Below are 20,529 nucleotides of genomic sequence, written 5' to 3' on the forward strand. Positions count from 1 at the left end.
GTTATGATGTACCGAACAAAATTTGCCAAAAACTCACTTTTTTGTGATTTTCTCTTCATAATTGTTGTTTTACACCAAATCTGTATTTATATTAAGATTCATTGATGTATTGCCTTTATAAAAATGTATACTTTTATATGTCTTGCGTGAATAATTACAAAGTTATGGCAATTTTACTACATGCATGTCTGAGAGTACACAGCTGCCTTAATGGAATGGGATGAAGCAGCTGCAAAATTAAAAATTTTAGAATGTTACTTTGACTCCAAATGGCAAAAATATCTTCATGCGAAAATATTGATATATACAGTACCCATACTTCCTTCTGCTTCAGTTTTATATCGATACTAACATGGAAAAGGGCTAGTACTTTTTCACAAGCTTGGCTTAAGCACCTCTATTGAAATGCGCTTCAAAAGTTGAAAACATATCGATAAAAAAATTGTCATTGTTACACGCTAATGGTGTTAATTTAAGCTTGAAAGAAAATGCAGTTACTATGGTGTGAGAATGTATTATTCAGTGTTTGAAGTCATTCTGGAAGGTGACTTATTCAACACTTTCTAAGTATGATCCGCATCCTGCCTTTTGCTGACATTGAAAATATAAATCCAATGCAACATTATTAAAGACAAAATTGTGTCGCTTCCACTACCGACCCAACTTTCACAATTGAAAGAAAAGTTTTATCAAATAAAAGAATGCTGACCTGAATCCAAACAAGTGGCTTGTTTTCATTTCATTTGTGTGTGTGTGTGTTGGGGGGGGGGTGCACATATTATTGTACAAAGGAGAACAGGAACTCGATCCCCTTCTTGATACAGGGATGGAGCAAACATGGAAGATGGGTGCATTTGAGAGACGCACTTGATGTGACCTGCACACGATACCAAGACGTTTTAGATGAGACGCAGAATTGTTTTCGTTTCTCTCCACGCACCGTTGGCAAGAACCCGAATACCCCCAATTTCCCTCCATAACTGACCGTGCTGGTGCATTTTCTCTCCCATAGCTGACGGCGCAATTGTATAGGGTATAGTGGTATAGTGGTATAGGGAGTTCGGGTTCTCCTTCTCTAATTCTGTGATACCAGAAGGGCTGTAAAATTCATTTTTATCATAAACGCACAAATGACAAGGGACTGTGTATCATTATTCTTGAACACATATTCAACACATACTCTCCTTTTGAGGACAAATACCTCGGAAGGTATAGTAATATGCGTGGGTGTGGGTGTGTTTGGGGGTTGTAATCATCCAATTCCTTAAACAATTTGTGTGTTTTTATCAACCAACCAAGGATGCCAATGCACCCTCCAATCCCATATGCCTAAATACCCTAATGGACGTGATATCACTACTGGTATATAAACCTTTAATGACAATATCTGGTGTTGTTGAAATCCTACTAATTGTAGCAATTCAATTGGTATGTGTCATCTATTTGATGGTGGTATTTGTTGCACTCTACCACGGTTACACATGATATCACACTCATCATGCATGCCTATCTCCCACTTACTAACCAATACAAGAAACACACAAGGAATATTGCTGCCTTGGATCTCTAAAGCGCTCCACAGACTCCGAGTATTAGACGTACAATATTGTATGTAACATATACGTTATTTAATCTATTGCCATTCTATTTCCAGTAATGTTTAAGTTCTATCGAATGTTTGATGCCGAAAAATCGATAATATGTTACATATAATATCTAGCAGAAATATATTATCGATTTTTCGTCATCAAACATTCGTTAGAACTTAAACATTACTGCAAATAGAATGGCAATAGATTAAATAACGTATATATGTTACAATACATACAATATTGTACGTACAATAAAAAGTCTGAATACTGCTTAAAGCAATAATGTAGGCCCTTCACACATTGGTACACATCAAATGTTAACCATTGTGTGCAAACATATCATTTGCACAAGACGTATGCTTGGATCTGAGAACCCATTCCGGGGGTGGGGTAGGGGGAGCACTCAAATATGATATTTGTTCATGACACCCCTGAACAAGTTTCACCCTACAAACAAAGGTACCCCCTAAACAAGAACACTTTATAAAATAAATTTTGCGCCACAGCAAGTTGTTGGCCGAAAAGTACACTTATGAGATTAAATTCACAAATATTTAACAAAACTATCTTTTTAGAACTTTCAGTGTCTGGTTGAAAAAACAAAAAACCCACATTTCACTTGTGTTTATTGCTGTCAATACTTGATTGAGTGCCCCATCCTCCGGTGGCATATGAAGGAGTCTTGCTCTCATTCTCTCCCCTCTGGTTATGTGACTGATCTTGACCAGGGTGTTATCTAGCCACCCGTCCACCTGTGATTATGGACAGGCAGTTTGCTCATGGGACAGGCAAAATGAATGCCTGTCTCACATGCTAAATTCTAAAAATGATGCTTGAATAAGTTCTGTGAACTCAAAACAAGACCAGGCTAATAAATCAAGGCTACTGCAATAGCTATTTGAACTGACTGAACACCCCATGGGGCAGAGACCTGGTCCATATTTTCAAGAGTCAAATTTTGGAAGACAATTTTGTTTAAAACGACCGGCACTTGTCAAATCCTACCTAAGACCCCGATCTTGACACTTGACATTCCCACATGGCAGCTTTCCCCTGATATACCTTTACTACATTTCATATCATTCTTATTTCCATGACCTTGACTTAAAGTGATTACAACATCAATTATACATAGGCCTAGCTACCATTAACACTCAGCTAATTACACCATACAAAACTAATAACACTCCATCGCCTCGCTCGGCCGCTCCATTCATCCAGCATACCATTAACACGCTAATGTTACACTAAAAATCATGTTTGCAATGTTGCAGCGGTGTTAATGTGGTTTGGCTTTGGCATTTAGGCAAACTGGTATCAGGCGATTCCATTTGAATTTGCCATACCCCTGTGGAAGATTTAGGAAAAGTCTTTCCCAGAGGGAGTATGTTTTTCAAATGGAATTGAGTAGGGTTAATGTAGTTTGAGCTGGTATTAGGCTACAATATTTGAAATCTACCATACCCCTGTGAATGTTTCAAGAAAAGTCTTCCCCAGAGGGAGTATGTTTTTCAAATGGAATCGTCTAGGGTTAATCATTTTGACACCCATATTCACCCTTTATGACTTTACCTATATCTTCCACAACTGGACTGAGCATTTCATGGAAGTTACTCAATGGTCTATTCTATTTGAAACTCATACTCCCTATGTGGAAGCCTTTAGCTAAATCTTCCACAGGGGGAGTGTGAATTTCAAGTAGAATTTGGTCCTTTGTGAATTTTGTTGTTACATGTATCGATCGTCTCCCAATATTTAGCAATGCAGAATAGGATCAATTACCTCTAATGCTTTCCTTGTATAGCCGATTAACCAATTACTTCTCCCTCGCTTCATTTGTTGTTAGATACCTGAGCCTCAGACACCAATTTAATTTTTTTAAATACAACTTCACAGAACCGGGATAGCGAAACTACAGAAATTGTAAATGATGCTTGTAAACTGAGCTCAAAAAGAAACTTATAATTTTTCACAAGGTCATATCTTGAAATCCTGTCCATCAAATTGAACCAAAATTACACACAGATTTACTTTAATACTCTACTCTTAACACATGTCAGTAACCAAGCAGTTATCCAACTGACACAACAGCAAAATGCACTGACATGGGACAGCTTCCTGGACCACATTCACAGCCCAGCCCTGTTTCATGAAAAAAGTGTATGATGCTCATTTTGGCTGCTACCAAAAATTTGCACTTGCTGACATCTGTGTCACCTGGTCCTGTGGCCATACATATAAGACACGATCTGATCCACTCAGGCCAAAGACAGACATTTGGAAAATAAATCCCATCAACTCAAGCCAAAGTCAGTAATTTCGAAAATAATTACCATTACTAACTTCCTCAGTATATACACTTATTCCTGACAAACTTGGTTGCAAAGTTAGGAACTTTTTATGTTTTTATTTTAATTTTTTTGCTCTTGGAGGGAAGAGAGACAGGTGAGCCATCATAAAACCGGTTTAACCTGCCAAAGTCTGGTCCCAACCCAAGTGCACACTATTCTGTGAAAATAGGCTTTGGTGGTGACAGTGTTCATGTTCTACCAATGAACTATCCTCAATGACTCTACACTAGTCCTGCCTGCTGCCTTACATCACCCCAGGTGGACCATTGGAACGGTGTGGCATTTGCTACTGTAGCTGAAGCCCTTCATAGGCTTAAGTACAAGCTGAATTTGTTTGTTTGTAAGTAAGCAAAAGGGTGAAATGTGGCTTCGAATGTGACAGAGCTGGTGTTCTACCAATGAATAACTTCTCTTTTTGCTTATATTTCAATTTCATTATTGCCAACTTTGGTCTGACTGGATCCAGTCATGAGCTGTGTTTGTCGACAGCAGGTTCACACGAGTATTAGTACAAGTTGGTGGCAATGCATAGATAGATAGCAATCGGTCTCACAACATTGGTTTTTAATCAACACTGTAGCAATGATGAGGCGGCTAGGCAGGCTGCCAGGCTACGGATATAGTATGTGATCCATGGGCCATGAAAGAACAATTATTGTAATCACTTTGTTCATCGTGCTACCAGTTCTTTAATAGTAATAACTATTGAACAGATAATAATAATAATCAAGTGAGTAAATTCACATCGGAATAAGAATGGGTTTTATTTTTAGGTTACGGATCTTGGATGAGAACGCTCACTGAGAGTACATGTTGCATTCTATCTTCTTTAAAGGGCTATGCAGTCATTTTGTCAGCAAAATATAATTTTGACATCCTTAACTTTAACGCTACTACACCATACAAAACAATACACCATACAAAACAATACAGCACTAAACGGCTGCAAGACCATGTGATCCGATTGCACAATTGTGTCAAACTACATATACCCACAAAAACACTGGCGTGCTAATAGGCGTTCAGGTGGTTGGCTCTCAAGGGGTTGGTGGGGTCGACTCCTGGGCGGGGAAAAACAACTTTTTTCTTCATCTTCTACTGTTCTTCCTCCCTTATTTCATCCCACTTAGGCAAAAAGCAGAAAGGGAGTAATGCTCTGAGTGCTAGCAATAGGCATCAACATAAAAAGTCCAAGTTTTGAAATATTTTCTCAAAATATCAAGAGATATCTTAAGAACATCTGAACCAATACTAGGCTTGGTTGTACCCAATTCATTTCTCATGCTGATTCCATATTTGGTCACAAAAATTTACAATTCTGAAATTTTTAAACACTTTTGGGGAAATTTTGCTTACCCAATAAAGATATATGTAAGAAATAGTGGACAATAGTGCTATTTTTGCAGGGAACAAATATCTATCTTCCTGGGAAATACTTATTCCTTTCTGGGCCTGTTGACTAAACACGCTCTCACAAGGGTTGCCAAACCCGCGATTTGGTAGCCCAGTTGGGCGACTTTTGACAATTTCCTGTCCCATAGAAACCAATGATTAAGAAAAAATTTGGGCGACTTTTCAACTTTGGCTCCCGCGACTTCCGATAGTTTCCTGCCCCATAGAAACCAAAGGTAAAGAGAAAAATTGGGTGATTTTTTGACCCGCGATTCGGGCTGAAATCTTTTGGCAACCCTGGCTCTCACAAAGTGTGATACCGCGTTACATGTATCAAACTCCCAATGTCTTCAACATATCACACATTTGTATTGTGCATGGAAAAAACACCTTGTCATTCTTTAGCGCTGTTTTGTGTCTTGTTTTTATTCATTGTTCTAAGTCATTGTGCAAGCCACACCCCTTCATCAGGCGGAGGCGGGATCTGTTACGCTTCGTTTCACCTGGGATGGTGATCTTGACAGATGTCAATCAATAATCAATCAATTATGCATATGCATAAATATGCAAATAAGCAGTGGTACTTGGTAAGTTAACGGTTGTAATGAAGTGAGCCCTCTATGTTTTACCATAAGAAGTGATATGGCACAAAACCAGAGAAAGAGAAAGTTTATGGTGGTGGTGGAGTGCACCCTCTGTCTTCAATTTGTTTTTGTGAATCCAAACAGGTATATGTACTTGTAAGCAAGTTAATGGTGACTGTGAAGTGAGACCTCTACTGTTACACTTCAAAGAGAGACCTAATTTGTTGTTTTCAACTTGTAACAACTTGGTATTGGTTAAAGCCATATTATAACATTTCTGTAAAAATAGATTAGTATTTATTTTCCATAAAATGTTAGCTTTTACTGTCAGATATGTCCCTTTTAATTTTGAGCCGAACAAGTGAGGTAAAGCATAGAAAATTGGAATTTACTACTAGCGCCAATGCGTGTTACTCCCACGGTTGTAATAGTACGATCCTCTGGGGTGTGTGTATGTGTATCCATGACGCTGTGTACGTACTATGCATACGTGTTCGACTAATATTTCCATCGTAATAATAAAACGCCGGTTCCATCGTTTTATTCAAAATCTAGGATTTTGACAAAACTACAGCACCTAAAGTCTTGATTTTTGCAGATTATCTTTATTGACCAAAGTACATTACAATCGTGTAAAAACCAGAATATGATTTTTTTTTTTTTTTTTGAGGGCGTTCTCCTCAGCAAATGTTATAATGTGGCTTTAAGTCAACACCCTAAATCAGAGATGTCACTTTGATAAATAATATGGAAATTCACAGATTGAAAAATAAAATTGGTAATTTTCTGTGCTAACACTATTACTAGACACTGGTCGCTGAAGAAAAGAAATCCAAGTTTTTAAATTGCCCCAATTTGTTTAATATTTAAAATATAACTATAAAACTCTGTAATACAAGAAAGGATGAAATCAAGTAAAAAGTATTGAAATCTGATGATCATTTTTGCATGAACTGCTTTTTAAAGTTGGAGTTCCATTTGTTTTTCGTTTTAAATTGAAAATTAGGATCATAAGGCAGTCCGTGACCTGTTTTGTATGTGTGCCTAACTGCCTATTCAATACTTAAATATTATATTGAATGGCTTTGAGTGTGACACAAGAATATATTGCCCAAGATCGGATTTGTTGTACCACTCAGAAGTTGTACCACTCAAAGTGTTGTCCTGGTTTTTTTAAGAACTGCCTGGAAAAACCAGAACCTTTTTGATTTTGCTAAAAAACACTACCTAGAATTAAAGTAAAATTGTAAAAAGGGCATCTCAGTCATTCAGTAAAACTTTGTAAATTTTTGCAATAACTATAGAATATTCTTCCCACCCTTAGGCTGTTTAATGGTTAGGAGTCAAGATTTCAGGTTGGGATCTTCAAAAGTCGCCCAATTGGGCTACCAAATCACGGGTTTGGCAACCCTGAGCAGATCCCACATAAACTGTACAGGATATTGAATCAAGCACTAATAGTAGAGTATTTAGTATGCTGCCCTCAATATGAGATTATAATTCGGTGGTATTTTAACAACTCTCTTATTCATGTTTAAATAATAGGCATATGTGTACATCCATATCAAAAGGATGCACTTGTCGGCTGCTACATGTGTCTCATTTCACATAATAACTGGGAATAAATACCAGATTCATTTCAAGTGGGGGTCACTTTATATCACCCCCAAGTCACATGACTTATTAATACAGAGAACATTCCATAACCATGTCATTTGGGGATAATTTGAAGTGACCTCCACTTGAGATGAGTCTGATATTTATTCCTAGTTATTATGTGAAATGAGGTACATGCAGCAGCCGACAAGTGCATCGTTTTGATATGGATGTACACATATGTAAAAGGGCATTTCGTGATCCACAGCCTCATCCCCCCCCCACTTTTCTCAAAAAAAGTTGAGATTTTTATATCACTGGAAACCTCTGGCTACATAATGTTTATGCACAAAATATTTCTTGCAGATTAATTCGTTTAGCAAAGATATCGTGACCAGAACAAAATTACAACACATTGCCTATAGAGCAGTGTAATACACATAATCATGCATAACTCACGAACGCAAAATCGGAATCAACTGAAATTTTGGGAATAGGTTTTTTTCGTGGATATCTAATGACAAATGACATAAATAGAGGATGCTAGGATCACAAAACACTCCTTTAAGTCAGTTCATAGGGTCTTTTTACAAAATTAAGAAATGAAAAATAAGTAGTGATTTTTTCCAAATTATTGCTCAGTAAGTCTTTTTCAGAGAAGATATCTTACACTTTCCACAATGCAACTCAGGTCAATTTTCTTAATGAGAGTGGCTATAATGTGAACTTGACTTTGTTCAACCCGGGACCCGGGTAGATTAACTTGAGTCCCGGGTAAAATATTTACATGTGAACATGTCCTATGACTGTATAAACATATAAGGGTAAAACCCTGAGCACTACCTGCCGATCTAACATTGCCTCTGATAGGTCAATTACATGATATCTTCACTTTAATCACCAATCAGAACGGAGCTTTGCAAATAATTCACCCCAATTTTTTGTGTGGTGAAATTATTCTAACAATGTTACTGATTGGTCCAATTGATAATGAAAACTTCTTTTTGGCCAATCGGCAGGTAGTTCTCATGGAGTTAAGGAACTGTGTCTTAACAGATGAGCATTTCTGAGATCCTAGTGAAAGAGAAGAAATCATTCACTGCTGTCCCCAAAATCAGAATTTGAAATTGCAGATTTGGAAAGGCACCTATATTAGAAATTTTATTTGAATGCCAACAGCGTGACAATTGTCCGCGTACACTGTGTGATGAACGCTCGTAAGTGAATGCAATCATGCCAACTTACCCGTGATTGGTTAGTATTTTCATTATCGTCTCCAAGGACGTGTATTCACGTTGTATTTTGAAATAAGCCCCCCAAAAGTTTGTCTCAAAGCTCGCGTGCGCATTTGTAAAATCGTGAGATTTGGAAAAAAAGAAATGCAGAATTTTTTTTATTTCAATTTTTTTTTTAGTTTTTCCAGAAAAATTCGGCAAAAATCAGATTTTTTTCTCCAAATACCATGAAAAAGGTCGGGAATAAAAAAATAAATAAAAAACAAAAAATCGCATTTGTTTTCAAACCATTTGTGAGCTTTGAGACAAACCATTATTTTTTTTTTGCCTTAGCGATATACCATGGTGGTACGGATCGCGTACAGCTGAAATTTTACTATAAGCAGTTACATATTGCTTTTTGATGGCCTGAAAACCGCCTGAAATTGAGGTCATCACAACAACACCATGGTGCACCATCATGCAAATTGGGCTAGTTCATTTAAAATCCACACTACCCCTGTGGAAGAATTTGGAAACGCCTTCCACAAGGGGAGTAAGTTTTTCAAATGTAATTGGTCAAGAGATAATTATTTTGAAATCCATACTCCCCCTGTATTATGGCTTTATCAATATCTTCTACAACTGGAGTGAGTATTTCAAGTTACCTAATTATCTATTCTATTCGAAACTCATACTCCCTCTGTGGAAGACTTTAGCTTAATCTTCCACAGGGGTAGTGTGGGTTTTAAATGGAATAGCCCATTGCATTGGTTTCTCCAGTTAATTCAAGGTTTTTTTCTTCAACCAACCTTCTTTGGTGATCCATCACCAATGGTGTCCAGGAAATCACTGCTGTCTATCTTGCCATGTCTGCCTCCTTTGTCTGGACCATGCCTCCTCCTGACTGACCTCCTCAGAGCAACTTGTGCATCCGGTTCATCGCCATGGCAATCTGCATCTGTATGGACACCAAGGAAAGAAAAAAAGAAAATCAAAACATAATAACATGAATTAAACAGTTTTGTCGGATGGTATGAGGTACATGTGCTATGTTGATGACCCCCCTTTTCAGCTCCTTACTTCCTAAGACTTGTTTTCAGCTACATATATGTGACGTGTCATGTCAAAAGGAGACACTTTTGGGCAGGTTATCAATTTGGAGGTTTTTACATATCTGAAATATAGAGATATTTTGCGCCACAACGCCGTTTTCCCCAATGAAATCGGACATTCCTAAGCGAAGATATTGAGTTCGAAAGTTATGGTATTATAAAATTGGAAATTGAGATATCGGCCTTTAAAAAATATTATTGACAATGTTGAGAGTAAGAATTACCTTGAAAAATGTCTCAAAAAATACAAGATGCCAGTTATATTCCGGTCTGAAACTATCAGACAATATTTTTAACTTTAATAACATCACAAATTCGCAACAAACCCAAATTGTGAAAAAATCACCCCCGGGTAGATTTTTGGCTATTTCTCCATTTACGATCCTGCCCAAAAGTGTCTCCTTTTGACATGACACGTCACATATAATCCATTTGGTTTCCTCGAGACAGTTAAGTCAGTGCATACTCCAGCGGGCGCAGAACGCATTAAATCTCTTGCATCTGCACACGCGCGAAGTAATGACTTAAGCTGCAGTTCTTATACCTTAGAAAAAGTGCAGTAACTTAAAGTGTGCTGCGAACAGGCATAAACCCACAGGTCTCAACACACTTCACAGGAATTTGCTGATGACTGTGGCCCAAGTGAATAAATTCCTTCATCACATTAGATAACATTCAAGAACTTATTCACGTAATCAGCTGCTCCTGGAGCATGAATAATCTGGAATAATATTCTAAGTCCAACATGCTCCAGGAGCATGTTTTGAATGCACACTGCTCCAGGAGCACAATTTCGGGCCAGAATTGTGCAATATTGGATTGAATTGATGCATTATGACTGATGAAATGTTCGATATTACAGATGAAATGTCTAAATTGTGAGTATATTACTGGACTTGCAAAGTACAATTTACCAATTTATTACGAAATATTATAATCAGTCCTGATCAGAGACCTTTATATCGTTATGAATTCGGCAGACGGCCGAATCCGGATTCGGCTTTTGGTAAATTCATTTTACGCATGCATTACTTTTTAATTTGAGAATAAGGGATCAATGCTGTACATAATAGAGGGCAGCATATCAATTTTTTAACGGTGATCAGATGATAACAGCATAGTAAGTATTCAAAAGAGGGCGGCATACAGGGTTAGCCAACGGTGACTTGCAGTGCGGTCAAAGACGATAACCATTAAAAAAAATGATTTGCTGCCCTCTATTGGTAAAGCATTGATCCCTTGTTCTCTAATTCAAAAGCATGCATGCCTGAAATGAATTTACCAAAAGTCGAATCCGGATTCGCCGCTCGTCAATTCATAACGATATCATACCTTGATTAGATGTCTCTTGCTCATCACACTTGGTCTTCACAGGACTCTTCATCTCCTCTGATTTTCGGCGGCTTAGTTTCCCTCTTCTACTTTTGCCAGATGGCATCTCCTCTGGTCTTGACTTCTGACCATCTAAGATCACCTGCCCACTCTCATCTTTGGTCTTTATAGCCTCTGGCTCAAGTTCTACAACTTCTTCAGTAATTTCACCTGTACTTGCGTCATTTCCTAGCTTACGTTTTCTAACTCTGCTTTCCATTTCACTTGCTTTAGTTCTTTCAGGAGATTCTGGAATCACGGTGTCTTCAGAAGATCCGGTAAATTCTGAGTCAAACAGTGGTGGGGTTTGGTTGAACTCTCTACGGTCTTTTTCCATTTGTTGATTATGGCTAGGTTCTATGGTTCCGTGCTTCTCTTGGCAGACATCATCTTGTTTCACAGTATTATTTGTTTCATTTGCACTTGATTTTGACGCATCCTCATCTGAAGTCAAATCAACAAATTTGTAAAATTTGGATGCATTTGGTTTACTAGGCTGTCTTGCGGCTTCATCTGTAGACGCTTTGCGAGCAAATTTCTTCAACTTCTCTGCGCAACTCTGCCTAAATAGGAAAGTAGGTTTCGGTGTGACAATTCCTTTTCCTTCTGCAAAGTTCAATTTGGCTTTTGGAGTAGCTATACTGGTGTCATCATCAACTAATACCTCTCCTTGTTCTGGACTAGTCACAGTCCGTCCATGAAATAAGGGAGTTTTTAAGGATACCGGTCCATCCCCCGATGTTGTCATTTTATTTCCAGTACTTGCATGTGCCTTATGCTCTACTACATTATTGTTCTGTGCATCACAACCAGCAGGAACTACTCTGGATGCATTTGGAGCAGCCTGTTCTGATACTGCCATTTGTATGCAAGATGCTCCTGCTGACCTTTGACCCGACGTATTATCACCACGTCCAGATGTCCCAACTTGCATTGATTTAGCTCCATGAGGTAGAATTGAAGAAGCTTTAACGAACAGACCATTCACAAGAAACACCTGTGAGGTACTGTTAACTGTCCATGCCCCACTTTGTTGACTTCCATTCGTACTAGCCCCATTTACCATATTTGGTGTGGTAGTAGCACAAGCTCCGCCTCCTTTGACTATATTTGGTGTGATAGTATTATTGAATGGTGGAACCGTTGAGGTGGATCTTACAGGTGTATTAGCTATTGGAGTATACCCTGAGGCAGATTCAACCTTCACTGATGGTGTTGTGATCTGAGATGGTGTGAAGCCTGCTGTATTGACGGTAGATGGTCCAGCGGATGTTGGAGATTGCGTGGATTGTGGTGAACTCGTAGAAGCATCACTGGAATATAGAAACATAACAGAGATAGAATTTTAAAGTTCATAACCAGAACAGTAAAGTCTTATTCAGATTCCTTTTACAAATTAAGCGTACTGCTAGCCGTCCAGCGCGTATTATTTGCACAAGGTCCAATACACACGCTTGACGTCACGCGCGTATACGTGATGGTTAAGCTGTCAAATGAAATCTGAATAACACTTTAATTGAAGTTGGTCTGAAGAAAAAACTTGAAAATCCGGAAAAATCAGGCTCATGAATTTGAGCTAAAATTTAGCCCAAAACAGAAATTTTGGGAAAAAATAAATAATTCCGGAATTCAAGATTAATCCTGGAAATTTGCATCCCTAGCAGAAATAGAAGTTCAATATGTGACCCGACCTGATCTACTCAGGCTAAAGTCAGAAATTTTGAAAATTGAGTTGCTACCATTACTAACTTGCTCAGTACCTACACTTACTGATGTTGAATCCCCAGGTGTCTTAAATACTTGGTTGCAAAGTTATGAACCTTTTATATATCCATTTCCTTATGTTTTTTACACAGCCGTGACGTTAGTCACGGCTTACAGGTTCTTTCTTTCTTTACCTAGCTGGGGGGTTTGCACCCCCCAGCTAGGTACTGTAATGCTATCCATTCTTTCTTCTGGCAACAAATTGCACATTTTTTGCTCTAGCTCAGACATGCTTTGACCGATTTTGACCTAACTTGGTCACAACCATCATTGACCACGACCATACACGTCACCTGACTTTTAGTAGGTTAAAGGTTACAGAGGGGTCAAATAGGCTAAAAATGTGATTTCAGCTAAAAATTCTTCTTCTCCTACATGTAACATTCTACAATGATGTCACTTGACCATACTCATCGGCTATACCCAGTGCCCATAGTGTGTAAACAGAATTGGGTTCAAAGGTCATTAAGGGGGCATTACAGGTATATAACCAAATACCTTCAAAATGCTTCTTCTACCACAAATTACATAGCACAATGACGTCACTTGCACATATGCATCGACTATACCCAGTGCTTAACTTGTACACAGAATTGGGGTCAAAGGTCATTAAAGGGATAAAATCTTACAATTGCATTATCTTGACATATGTAAGGGATATGTGGCTCAAACTCATTGACAGCAAATCTCATGACCAGGGAAATTTTACAGGGGTCAGGTCATAGGTCACACAGAGGTCAAATCTTAGAAATGAATTTTCTGGAAATCTGTAAGGGGTATGGGGCTCAAACTTGGTGACAACAAACTTCATGACCTGATTTTGATACATTTGCAGGGGACAGGTCAAAGGTCATCTTAGGTCAAATCTTATAATTTCATTATCTGGACATCTGTAAGGGGTTCAAAGCTCAAACTCGGTGACAACAAACCTCGTGACCAGGGAACAATTTGAAGGGGTCAGGTCAAAGGTCATCTGGGGCTAAATCTTAGAGTTGCGTTATCTGGACATCTGTAAGAGGTATAGGGCTCACTCTCGGTGACAACAAACCTCATGACCAGGGGAACATTATTAAACATCTTGCAGGGGTCATGTCAACGGTCACCTGGGGTCAAATCTTAGAATTGCGTGACAACAAATTTGATGACCAGGGGAAAATTTTTGGAACATTTTGCAGTGGTCAAATCTTAGAATTGCATTTTCTGGACATCTGTAAGGAGTCACGGGACTCAAACTCGGTGACAACAAACCTCATGACCAGGTGTACATTTTTGGAACATTTTGCAGGGGTCAGATACCTCCACAACACCAACATGCCCAGCTAGGTTTGTGGTCTATGACCACCATTTGCCACTAGTTCTTCTTTACACAGCCGTGACGTTAGTCACGGCTGTGTCTTTTTTCTTACAGGTTCTTTCTTCTTCTTCTTCTTCTTCTTTCTGTCAACCATTACATTTGCTCTAGCACTCACATGCTTACATCGATTTTGACCTAACTTGGTCACAATGATCATTGACCATGCCCCTACATGTCACATGAAACTCGTGGGGACAAAGGTCACGCAGGGGTCACAGGGGTCAAAAACGTGATTTCTACTAAAAATGCATCTTCTCCTACAACTTACGTAGGACAGCAACCCCACTTGCACACATGCATTGTTATTACCCAGTGTCTATGTGGTGTACACAGATTTGGGGTCAAAGGTCATTAAGGGTCACTTCCGGTATAAAGCGAAAAACCTTCAAAATTTTTTATTAGCTAAGTAAAACATGGCACAGTAACGGTATGTTCACATATGATCTGCAGTCACCCAATGTATATGTGGTATTTTTTTTTACTTGGGGTCAAAGCTCATTAAGGGGTCACTTCCGGTATAAAAGAAATACCTTTAAAATGCATCTTCTTCCACAAATTATGTGGGATAGAGACGCCACTTGCACACATGTATTGTTATTACCCAGTGTCTATGGGGTGTACACAGATTTGGGGTCAAAGGTCATTAAGGGGTCACTTCCGGTAAAAAACGAAATATCTTTAAAAAATTTTATAAGCTAAGTAAAACATGGGACAGTAACGGTATGTTCACACGTGATCTGCAGTCACCCAGTGTATATGTGGTATTTTTTTATTTGGGGTCAAATCTCATTAAGGGGTCACTTCCGGTATAAAACGAAATACCTTTAAAATGCATCTCTTCCACAGATTCTGTAGGACAGTGACGCCACTTGCACACATGCATTGTTATTACCCAGTGTCTATGGGGTGTACACAGATTTGGGGTCAAAGGTCATTAAGGGGTCACTTCGTATAAAAGCGAAAAACCTTCAAAATTTTTTATTTGCTAAGAAAAACATAGGACAGTAACGGTATGTTCAAACATGAATTGTGGTTACCCAGTTTATATGTGGTATTATTTTATTTGGGGTCAAAGGTCATTAAGGGGTCACTTCCGGTATAAAACGAAATACCTTTAAAATGCTTCTTCTTCCACAAATTACGTAGGACAGTGACGCCACTTGCACACATGCATTGTTATAACACAGTGTCTATATGGTGTACACACATTTGGGGTCAAAGGTCAGTAAGGGGTCACTTCCGGTATAAAACGATATACCTTCAAAATGCCCCTTCTGCCACCAAAAGCATAGCAAAGTGATGCCACGTGGACACGTGCATTGACATTAGCCAATGTCTATGGGGTTTTCATATATTTTGGGGTCAAAGGTGATTAAGGGGTCACCACACGGCTGTGTTCGTGGTCTTAGACCACAGCTAAGTCTAGTTCTTCTTTCTTCTGTCAACCATTACATTTGCTCTAGCACTCACATGCTTACATCGATTTTGATTTAACTTGATCACAATGATCATTGACCGTGCCCCTACATGTCACATGAAACTTGTGGGGTCAAAGGTCACGCAGGGGTCACAGGGGTCAAAAAACGTGATTTCAACTCAAAATGCATCTTCTCCTACAAATTACGTAGGACAGTGACGCCACTTGCACACATGCATTGTAATTATCCAGTGTCTATGTTGTGTACACAGATTTGGGGTCAAAGGTCATTAAGGGGTCACTTCGGTATAAAACGAAAAACCTTCAAAATTTTTATTAGCTAAGTAAAACATAGCACAGTAATGGTATGTTCACATATGATCTGCAGTCACCCAATGTATATGTGGTATTTTTTTATTTGGGGTCAAAGCTCATTAAGGGGTCACTTCCGGTATAAAACAAAATACCTTTAAAATGCATCTTCTTCCACAGATTCTGTAGGACAGTGCGCCACTTGCACACATGCATTGTCATTACCCAGTGTCTATGGGGTGTACACAGATTTGGGGTCAAAGGTCATTAAGGGGTCACTTCCGGTATAAAATGAAAAACCTTCAAAGATTTTTATTTGCTAAGAAAAACATAGGACAGTAACCGTATGTTCACACATGAATTGTGGTTACCCAGTTTATATGTAGTATTATTTTATTTGGGGTCAAAAGGTCATTAAGGGTCACTTCCGGTATAAAACGAAATACCTTTAAAATGCTTCTTCTTCCACAAATTACGTAGGACAGTGCCGCCACGTCCACACATGCATTGTTATAACACAGTGTCTATATGGTGTACACACATTTGGGGTCAAAGGTCAGTAAGGGGTCACTTCGGTATAAAGCGATATACCTTCAAAATGCCCCTTCTGCCACAAAAAGCATAGCAAAGTGATGCCACATGGACACGTGCATTGACATTAGCAAATGTCTATGGGGTTTTCATATATTTTGGGGTCAAAGGTGATTAAAGGGTCATAACACGGCTGTGTTCGTGGTCTTAGACCACAGCTAAGTCTAGTTATTGTTTTTTCTCCTAATTTATGCCTATATCTGAGTTTCATTATTGCCGACTTTAGCCTGATCGGACCAGATCTGATCACATATTCAAGACAATCCAGAAGGAAACAGGGGAAACAGGCTGTAATTGAGAAAAATCACATCAGCAACCTGTCCTGGGGTAATTGGTTTCCACATCCTACTGAACCTGCTGTATGTGTGCCCTCTATCATTTAGTTCTTGCCAATGCATGAGACTGTGTGTGCCCTATATCTTTTTGCCTTTCCCAATGCATGATACCGTGTGTGTGTGCCCTCTATCTTTTTGTTCTTGCCAATACATGAGACAGTGTATGGTTTTTGCCCTTTATCTCTTTGTGCTTGCCAATATATGAGACATAAGACACCTCTGAGGCCGTGCGCTGTTCACTATACATGTAATTTTAATAATCACAAAATTGACAATTCTCTTATTTCTTCTCTGTTAATCTTACCTTTCTGCCCCTTTCATTTCATTTTTCCCTTCTCTCCACCTCTACTTCAATACTTTCTCTCTATTCTTTCCATTCGCCCTAAGCTCTCAGGTGAGTAAAATTGTGCTCTGAGTAAATAAATAGTCTGACAATATTCATATCAGCTCCCCATTTCAGTGATTTCACCAATGGGTAGAGAGTAACTGTTTAACTTTCTTCACCAGTCTATTATGTTGAACAATCTTTTGTGTGTTTCCAATCTCTATTAGTGGAGTACATCAACATACCCACATTTAGCATGTTTGTGTCTCTGCACGTGTATGTGCGTTGCACTTGTAAACACCATCAAACAAAGACATACATACCCGCAGATGTCCTTAGTCTCTTTTCTCCAAAAGTGTATTACAAAAAAACATTCAAATACATTTAAAGGGCATTTTGTGATCCACAGCCTCCCTTAGTCCCTTTTCTCCAATAGTGTATTACAAAAAAACATACAAATACATTTAAAGGGTATTTTGTGATCCACAGCCTCCCACTTTTCTCAAAAAAAGTTTAGATTTTTATACTACTGGAAACCTCTGGCTATAAATAAATGTTTATGTACAAAACATTTCTTGCAGATTAATTTGTTTCGCAAAAATATCAAATTTGAATTACGTTCTAGTACACCAGAACGAAATTAACACAGTGGTGTATGGAGCAGTGATAAATCTGCTGGCATTTATCACAAAGAGCTCACAATTGAACAATAATAATTTGTGTCTTTAAGCTTGAGCCAGGGACTGCCTTTTGAGGAGAGCGAGAGCAATAACTCTCTACTACTCTCCTTAAATCTGATATAGAAGAGTTATTGTTTAGCTCTCCTTAGTTGACCATTCTCTAATTACATTCTATTGTAAATGCTCCAAAGAGCTCTCCTTGAAGGCTCCAGAAGTGCTATTTAATGCTCTCCTGCAAATTCCAAAAAACAGTCTCTGTTGAGCGTTAAAAAAGGTTTGCGGACGCAGTGCTTATCACACATTTTCGAAACAGCATGTTACACACAGAACAAAAATAACCACACACTTTGAATAAAAGTTAGTCGGGCACTTAGCAAAATAATCCAGAGGTACCGGTACATTAAGTTGCCTCCATGAGCGATACACAAACATGGCGGAGCTATTATTCTTACCCCCGGGGGGTACTCAAGTTTGGTTTGGGTAAGGGTGTGCCACTGAGAATTTGAAAGGGAATCAATATACCAATTTTTCAAGAAATTTGGACCTATCGATATACCAAAATTCAAAATTTTTGGCCAAATTTAACACAAATTGTCTTGATTTTTACAAATTTTCCTCCAAATTTAGGGAAAGTTCCAAATTTGGCTACAGTGAGGCAAAATTGTGCTATTTTTCCAAAAATTGAGAAAATTGACCTAGAAAGAGTCATTGATATATAGAAAGTCTGAAAATACTACCCATGTTTGCAGCACATCCCTGTATGGTCATTTGTATTGAGTACCGCCCTGGAATTCTACCTCATTTATCCTACCTTATTTCTGGGCATGGTTTGAGTAGTCTAGCCTGAGCAAACTCTGACAGTGAACATATAGCATCTCTGCTGTGTATATGATGATATACTTTAGCCCTTACCCACTTGGAAAGACCTGCAGGGATGAACAAGAAAAGGGTCAATCAAATGAAGGATTTATCACACTTTTCAGACTAGAAATAAGATTCTCAATTTTGCACTAAATAACAATGTCTGTTGGCAATTACTCAGTTCTCTGGGTTGATATATGTAGGATGAACAAATTTTAATCTTCACCCAGAGCAGCTAGCACACAAACAAACCAGTGCATTTTTTTGCCTGGGTAAGGATTAAAACTTGCTCAACAAAGTCTAATAACAAAGTCTGTTATCAATATTCCTTCCATCATATATATCTAGGCATGAAAATGACCTCAATTCTGTAACAGTCTACTGGAAAACACACCTTGTTTCCCCTACACACACATAAGTGAATGTGATATGCAGCAAAAATGTATATTCAAGTATTGTTACAAAATGCTTAACCTGAATTCTGAAGGCTCATAATCCAAAGACTCATTATAAATATCACGAGTTTGTTAATTTCTATGGCTCCAAATTTGCAATTGTGTTTGTTATTCTAAAGTTTTGATAATTCCAATATTTGGAATAATGAACATTTGAAATACATGTATGGAACCCGATGCTAAATTTAGATAATGAAATTAGAATACACCCCATATGGAAGTCATAATCTTAATATCCCACAGGTAACACCATTTTAAATATTATATTAGTGTTGACAACAATTTTTTTTTTTGCACACAATATTTTTGGTAAATCTACATAAGAGGAGAACCAGGACTTGATACAGGCATGGAGCAAAAATTGGGGGTATTTGGTTTCCCTCGGAATGCGCTCCAGGCAATCGTTGTTATGCAAGTGTGACACGATGGGCGCATGTGAGAGACGCACTTGATGTGGCCTGTACGCTTCAGATGAGATGCAGAATTGTTTGTGTTCTTCTCCGTGCAGTCGGCAAGGACCCGAATACCCCCAATTTGCGCCCAAAGCTGACAGCGCTTTTGTATGTGGTGGTATGGGGAGTCCGGGTTCTCCTACTCTATAATCTGTGGATAAATAATAAAGTCACAGAGATCGTCATGCTAAAGCAGCAGAGCATTAACATTGTTAAAGCCCCGCTCTCGTCAAATCATGTGCGCCGTTAGATAGGATATAATTATATATGAACAGGGTAGTATGTTGACTTACCACTAATGTACTTCTTAGGGTTTCTATTGTAGCGTTCATCTACCAGTATAAGTGCTCCCCAGTCCATTCTGTGGATAGTTTGATTAAAAATACTTGAAATGTTAGTCAAGTATAATATGAGAACCCAGCTATATTGGGCTATTCCAGTTGAAATCAACACAGCCCCTGTGTAAGACATGACCTCAAAGGGGGAGTTAAATTTAAATGGGACTACATGGATGGACGACTCATTAGACATTCACACTTCCTGTGTTAGTAAAATTGTGCACATAGTCCTCTTTGAAAATCAACTGTAATAGCCCATTCTTTGGCAGTACATGTACCCTGTCAACTAAAATCCAGAAAAACTTTGCAGCTGGGATCAGCTTGGCACCCTTTGTTGTATTACAGAAATGCATGTGCTATTATTGCCACTGAGAATCCACACATTTCCAAATCAATATTTCAAAAAATAATTCCCCTAAAGACCCATTTC

The 20,529-nt window shown here is 38.5% G+C and overlaps 1 protein-coding gene across 1 annotated transcript in view; it reads right to left on the reverse strand.

The window, feature by feature from the left end:
• Positions 1 to 20,529, reverse strand: part of LOC140163871 (uncharacterized) — a 224,768-nt gene that overhangs the window by 113,476 nt on the left and 90,763 nt on the right. Inside the window, exons 27-30 of the mRNA XM_072187185.1 lie at positions 20,055 to 20,122; positions 18,805 to 18,919; positions 11,177 to 12,528; positions 9,542 to 9,690 (exon numbers count right to left, since the gene is read on the reverse strand). Of these exons, the coding sequence (XP_072043286.1) occupies positions 9,542 to 9,690; positions 11,177 to 12,528; positions 18,805 to 18,919; positions 20,055 to 20,122 (1,684 nt within the window). The remainder of the gene's footprint in view (positions 1 to 9,541; positions 9,691 to 11,176; positions 12,529 to 18,804; positions 18,920 to 20,054; positions 20,123 to 20,529) is intronic.

This window comes from Amphiura filiformis, chromosome 11, assembly GCF_039555335.1.
Source record: "Amphiura filiformis chromosome 11, Afil_fr2py, whole genome shotgun sequence".
Lineage (NCBI taxonomy): Eukaryota > Metazoa > Echinodermata > Ophiuroidea > Amphilepidida > Amphiuridae > Amphiura > Amphiura filiformis.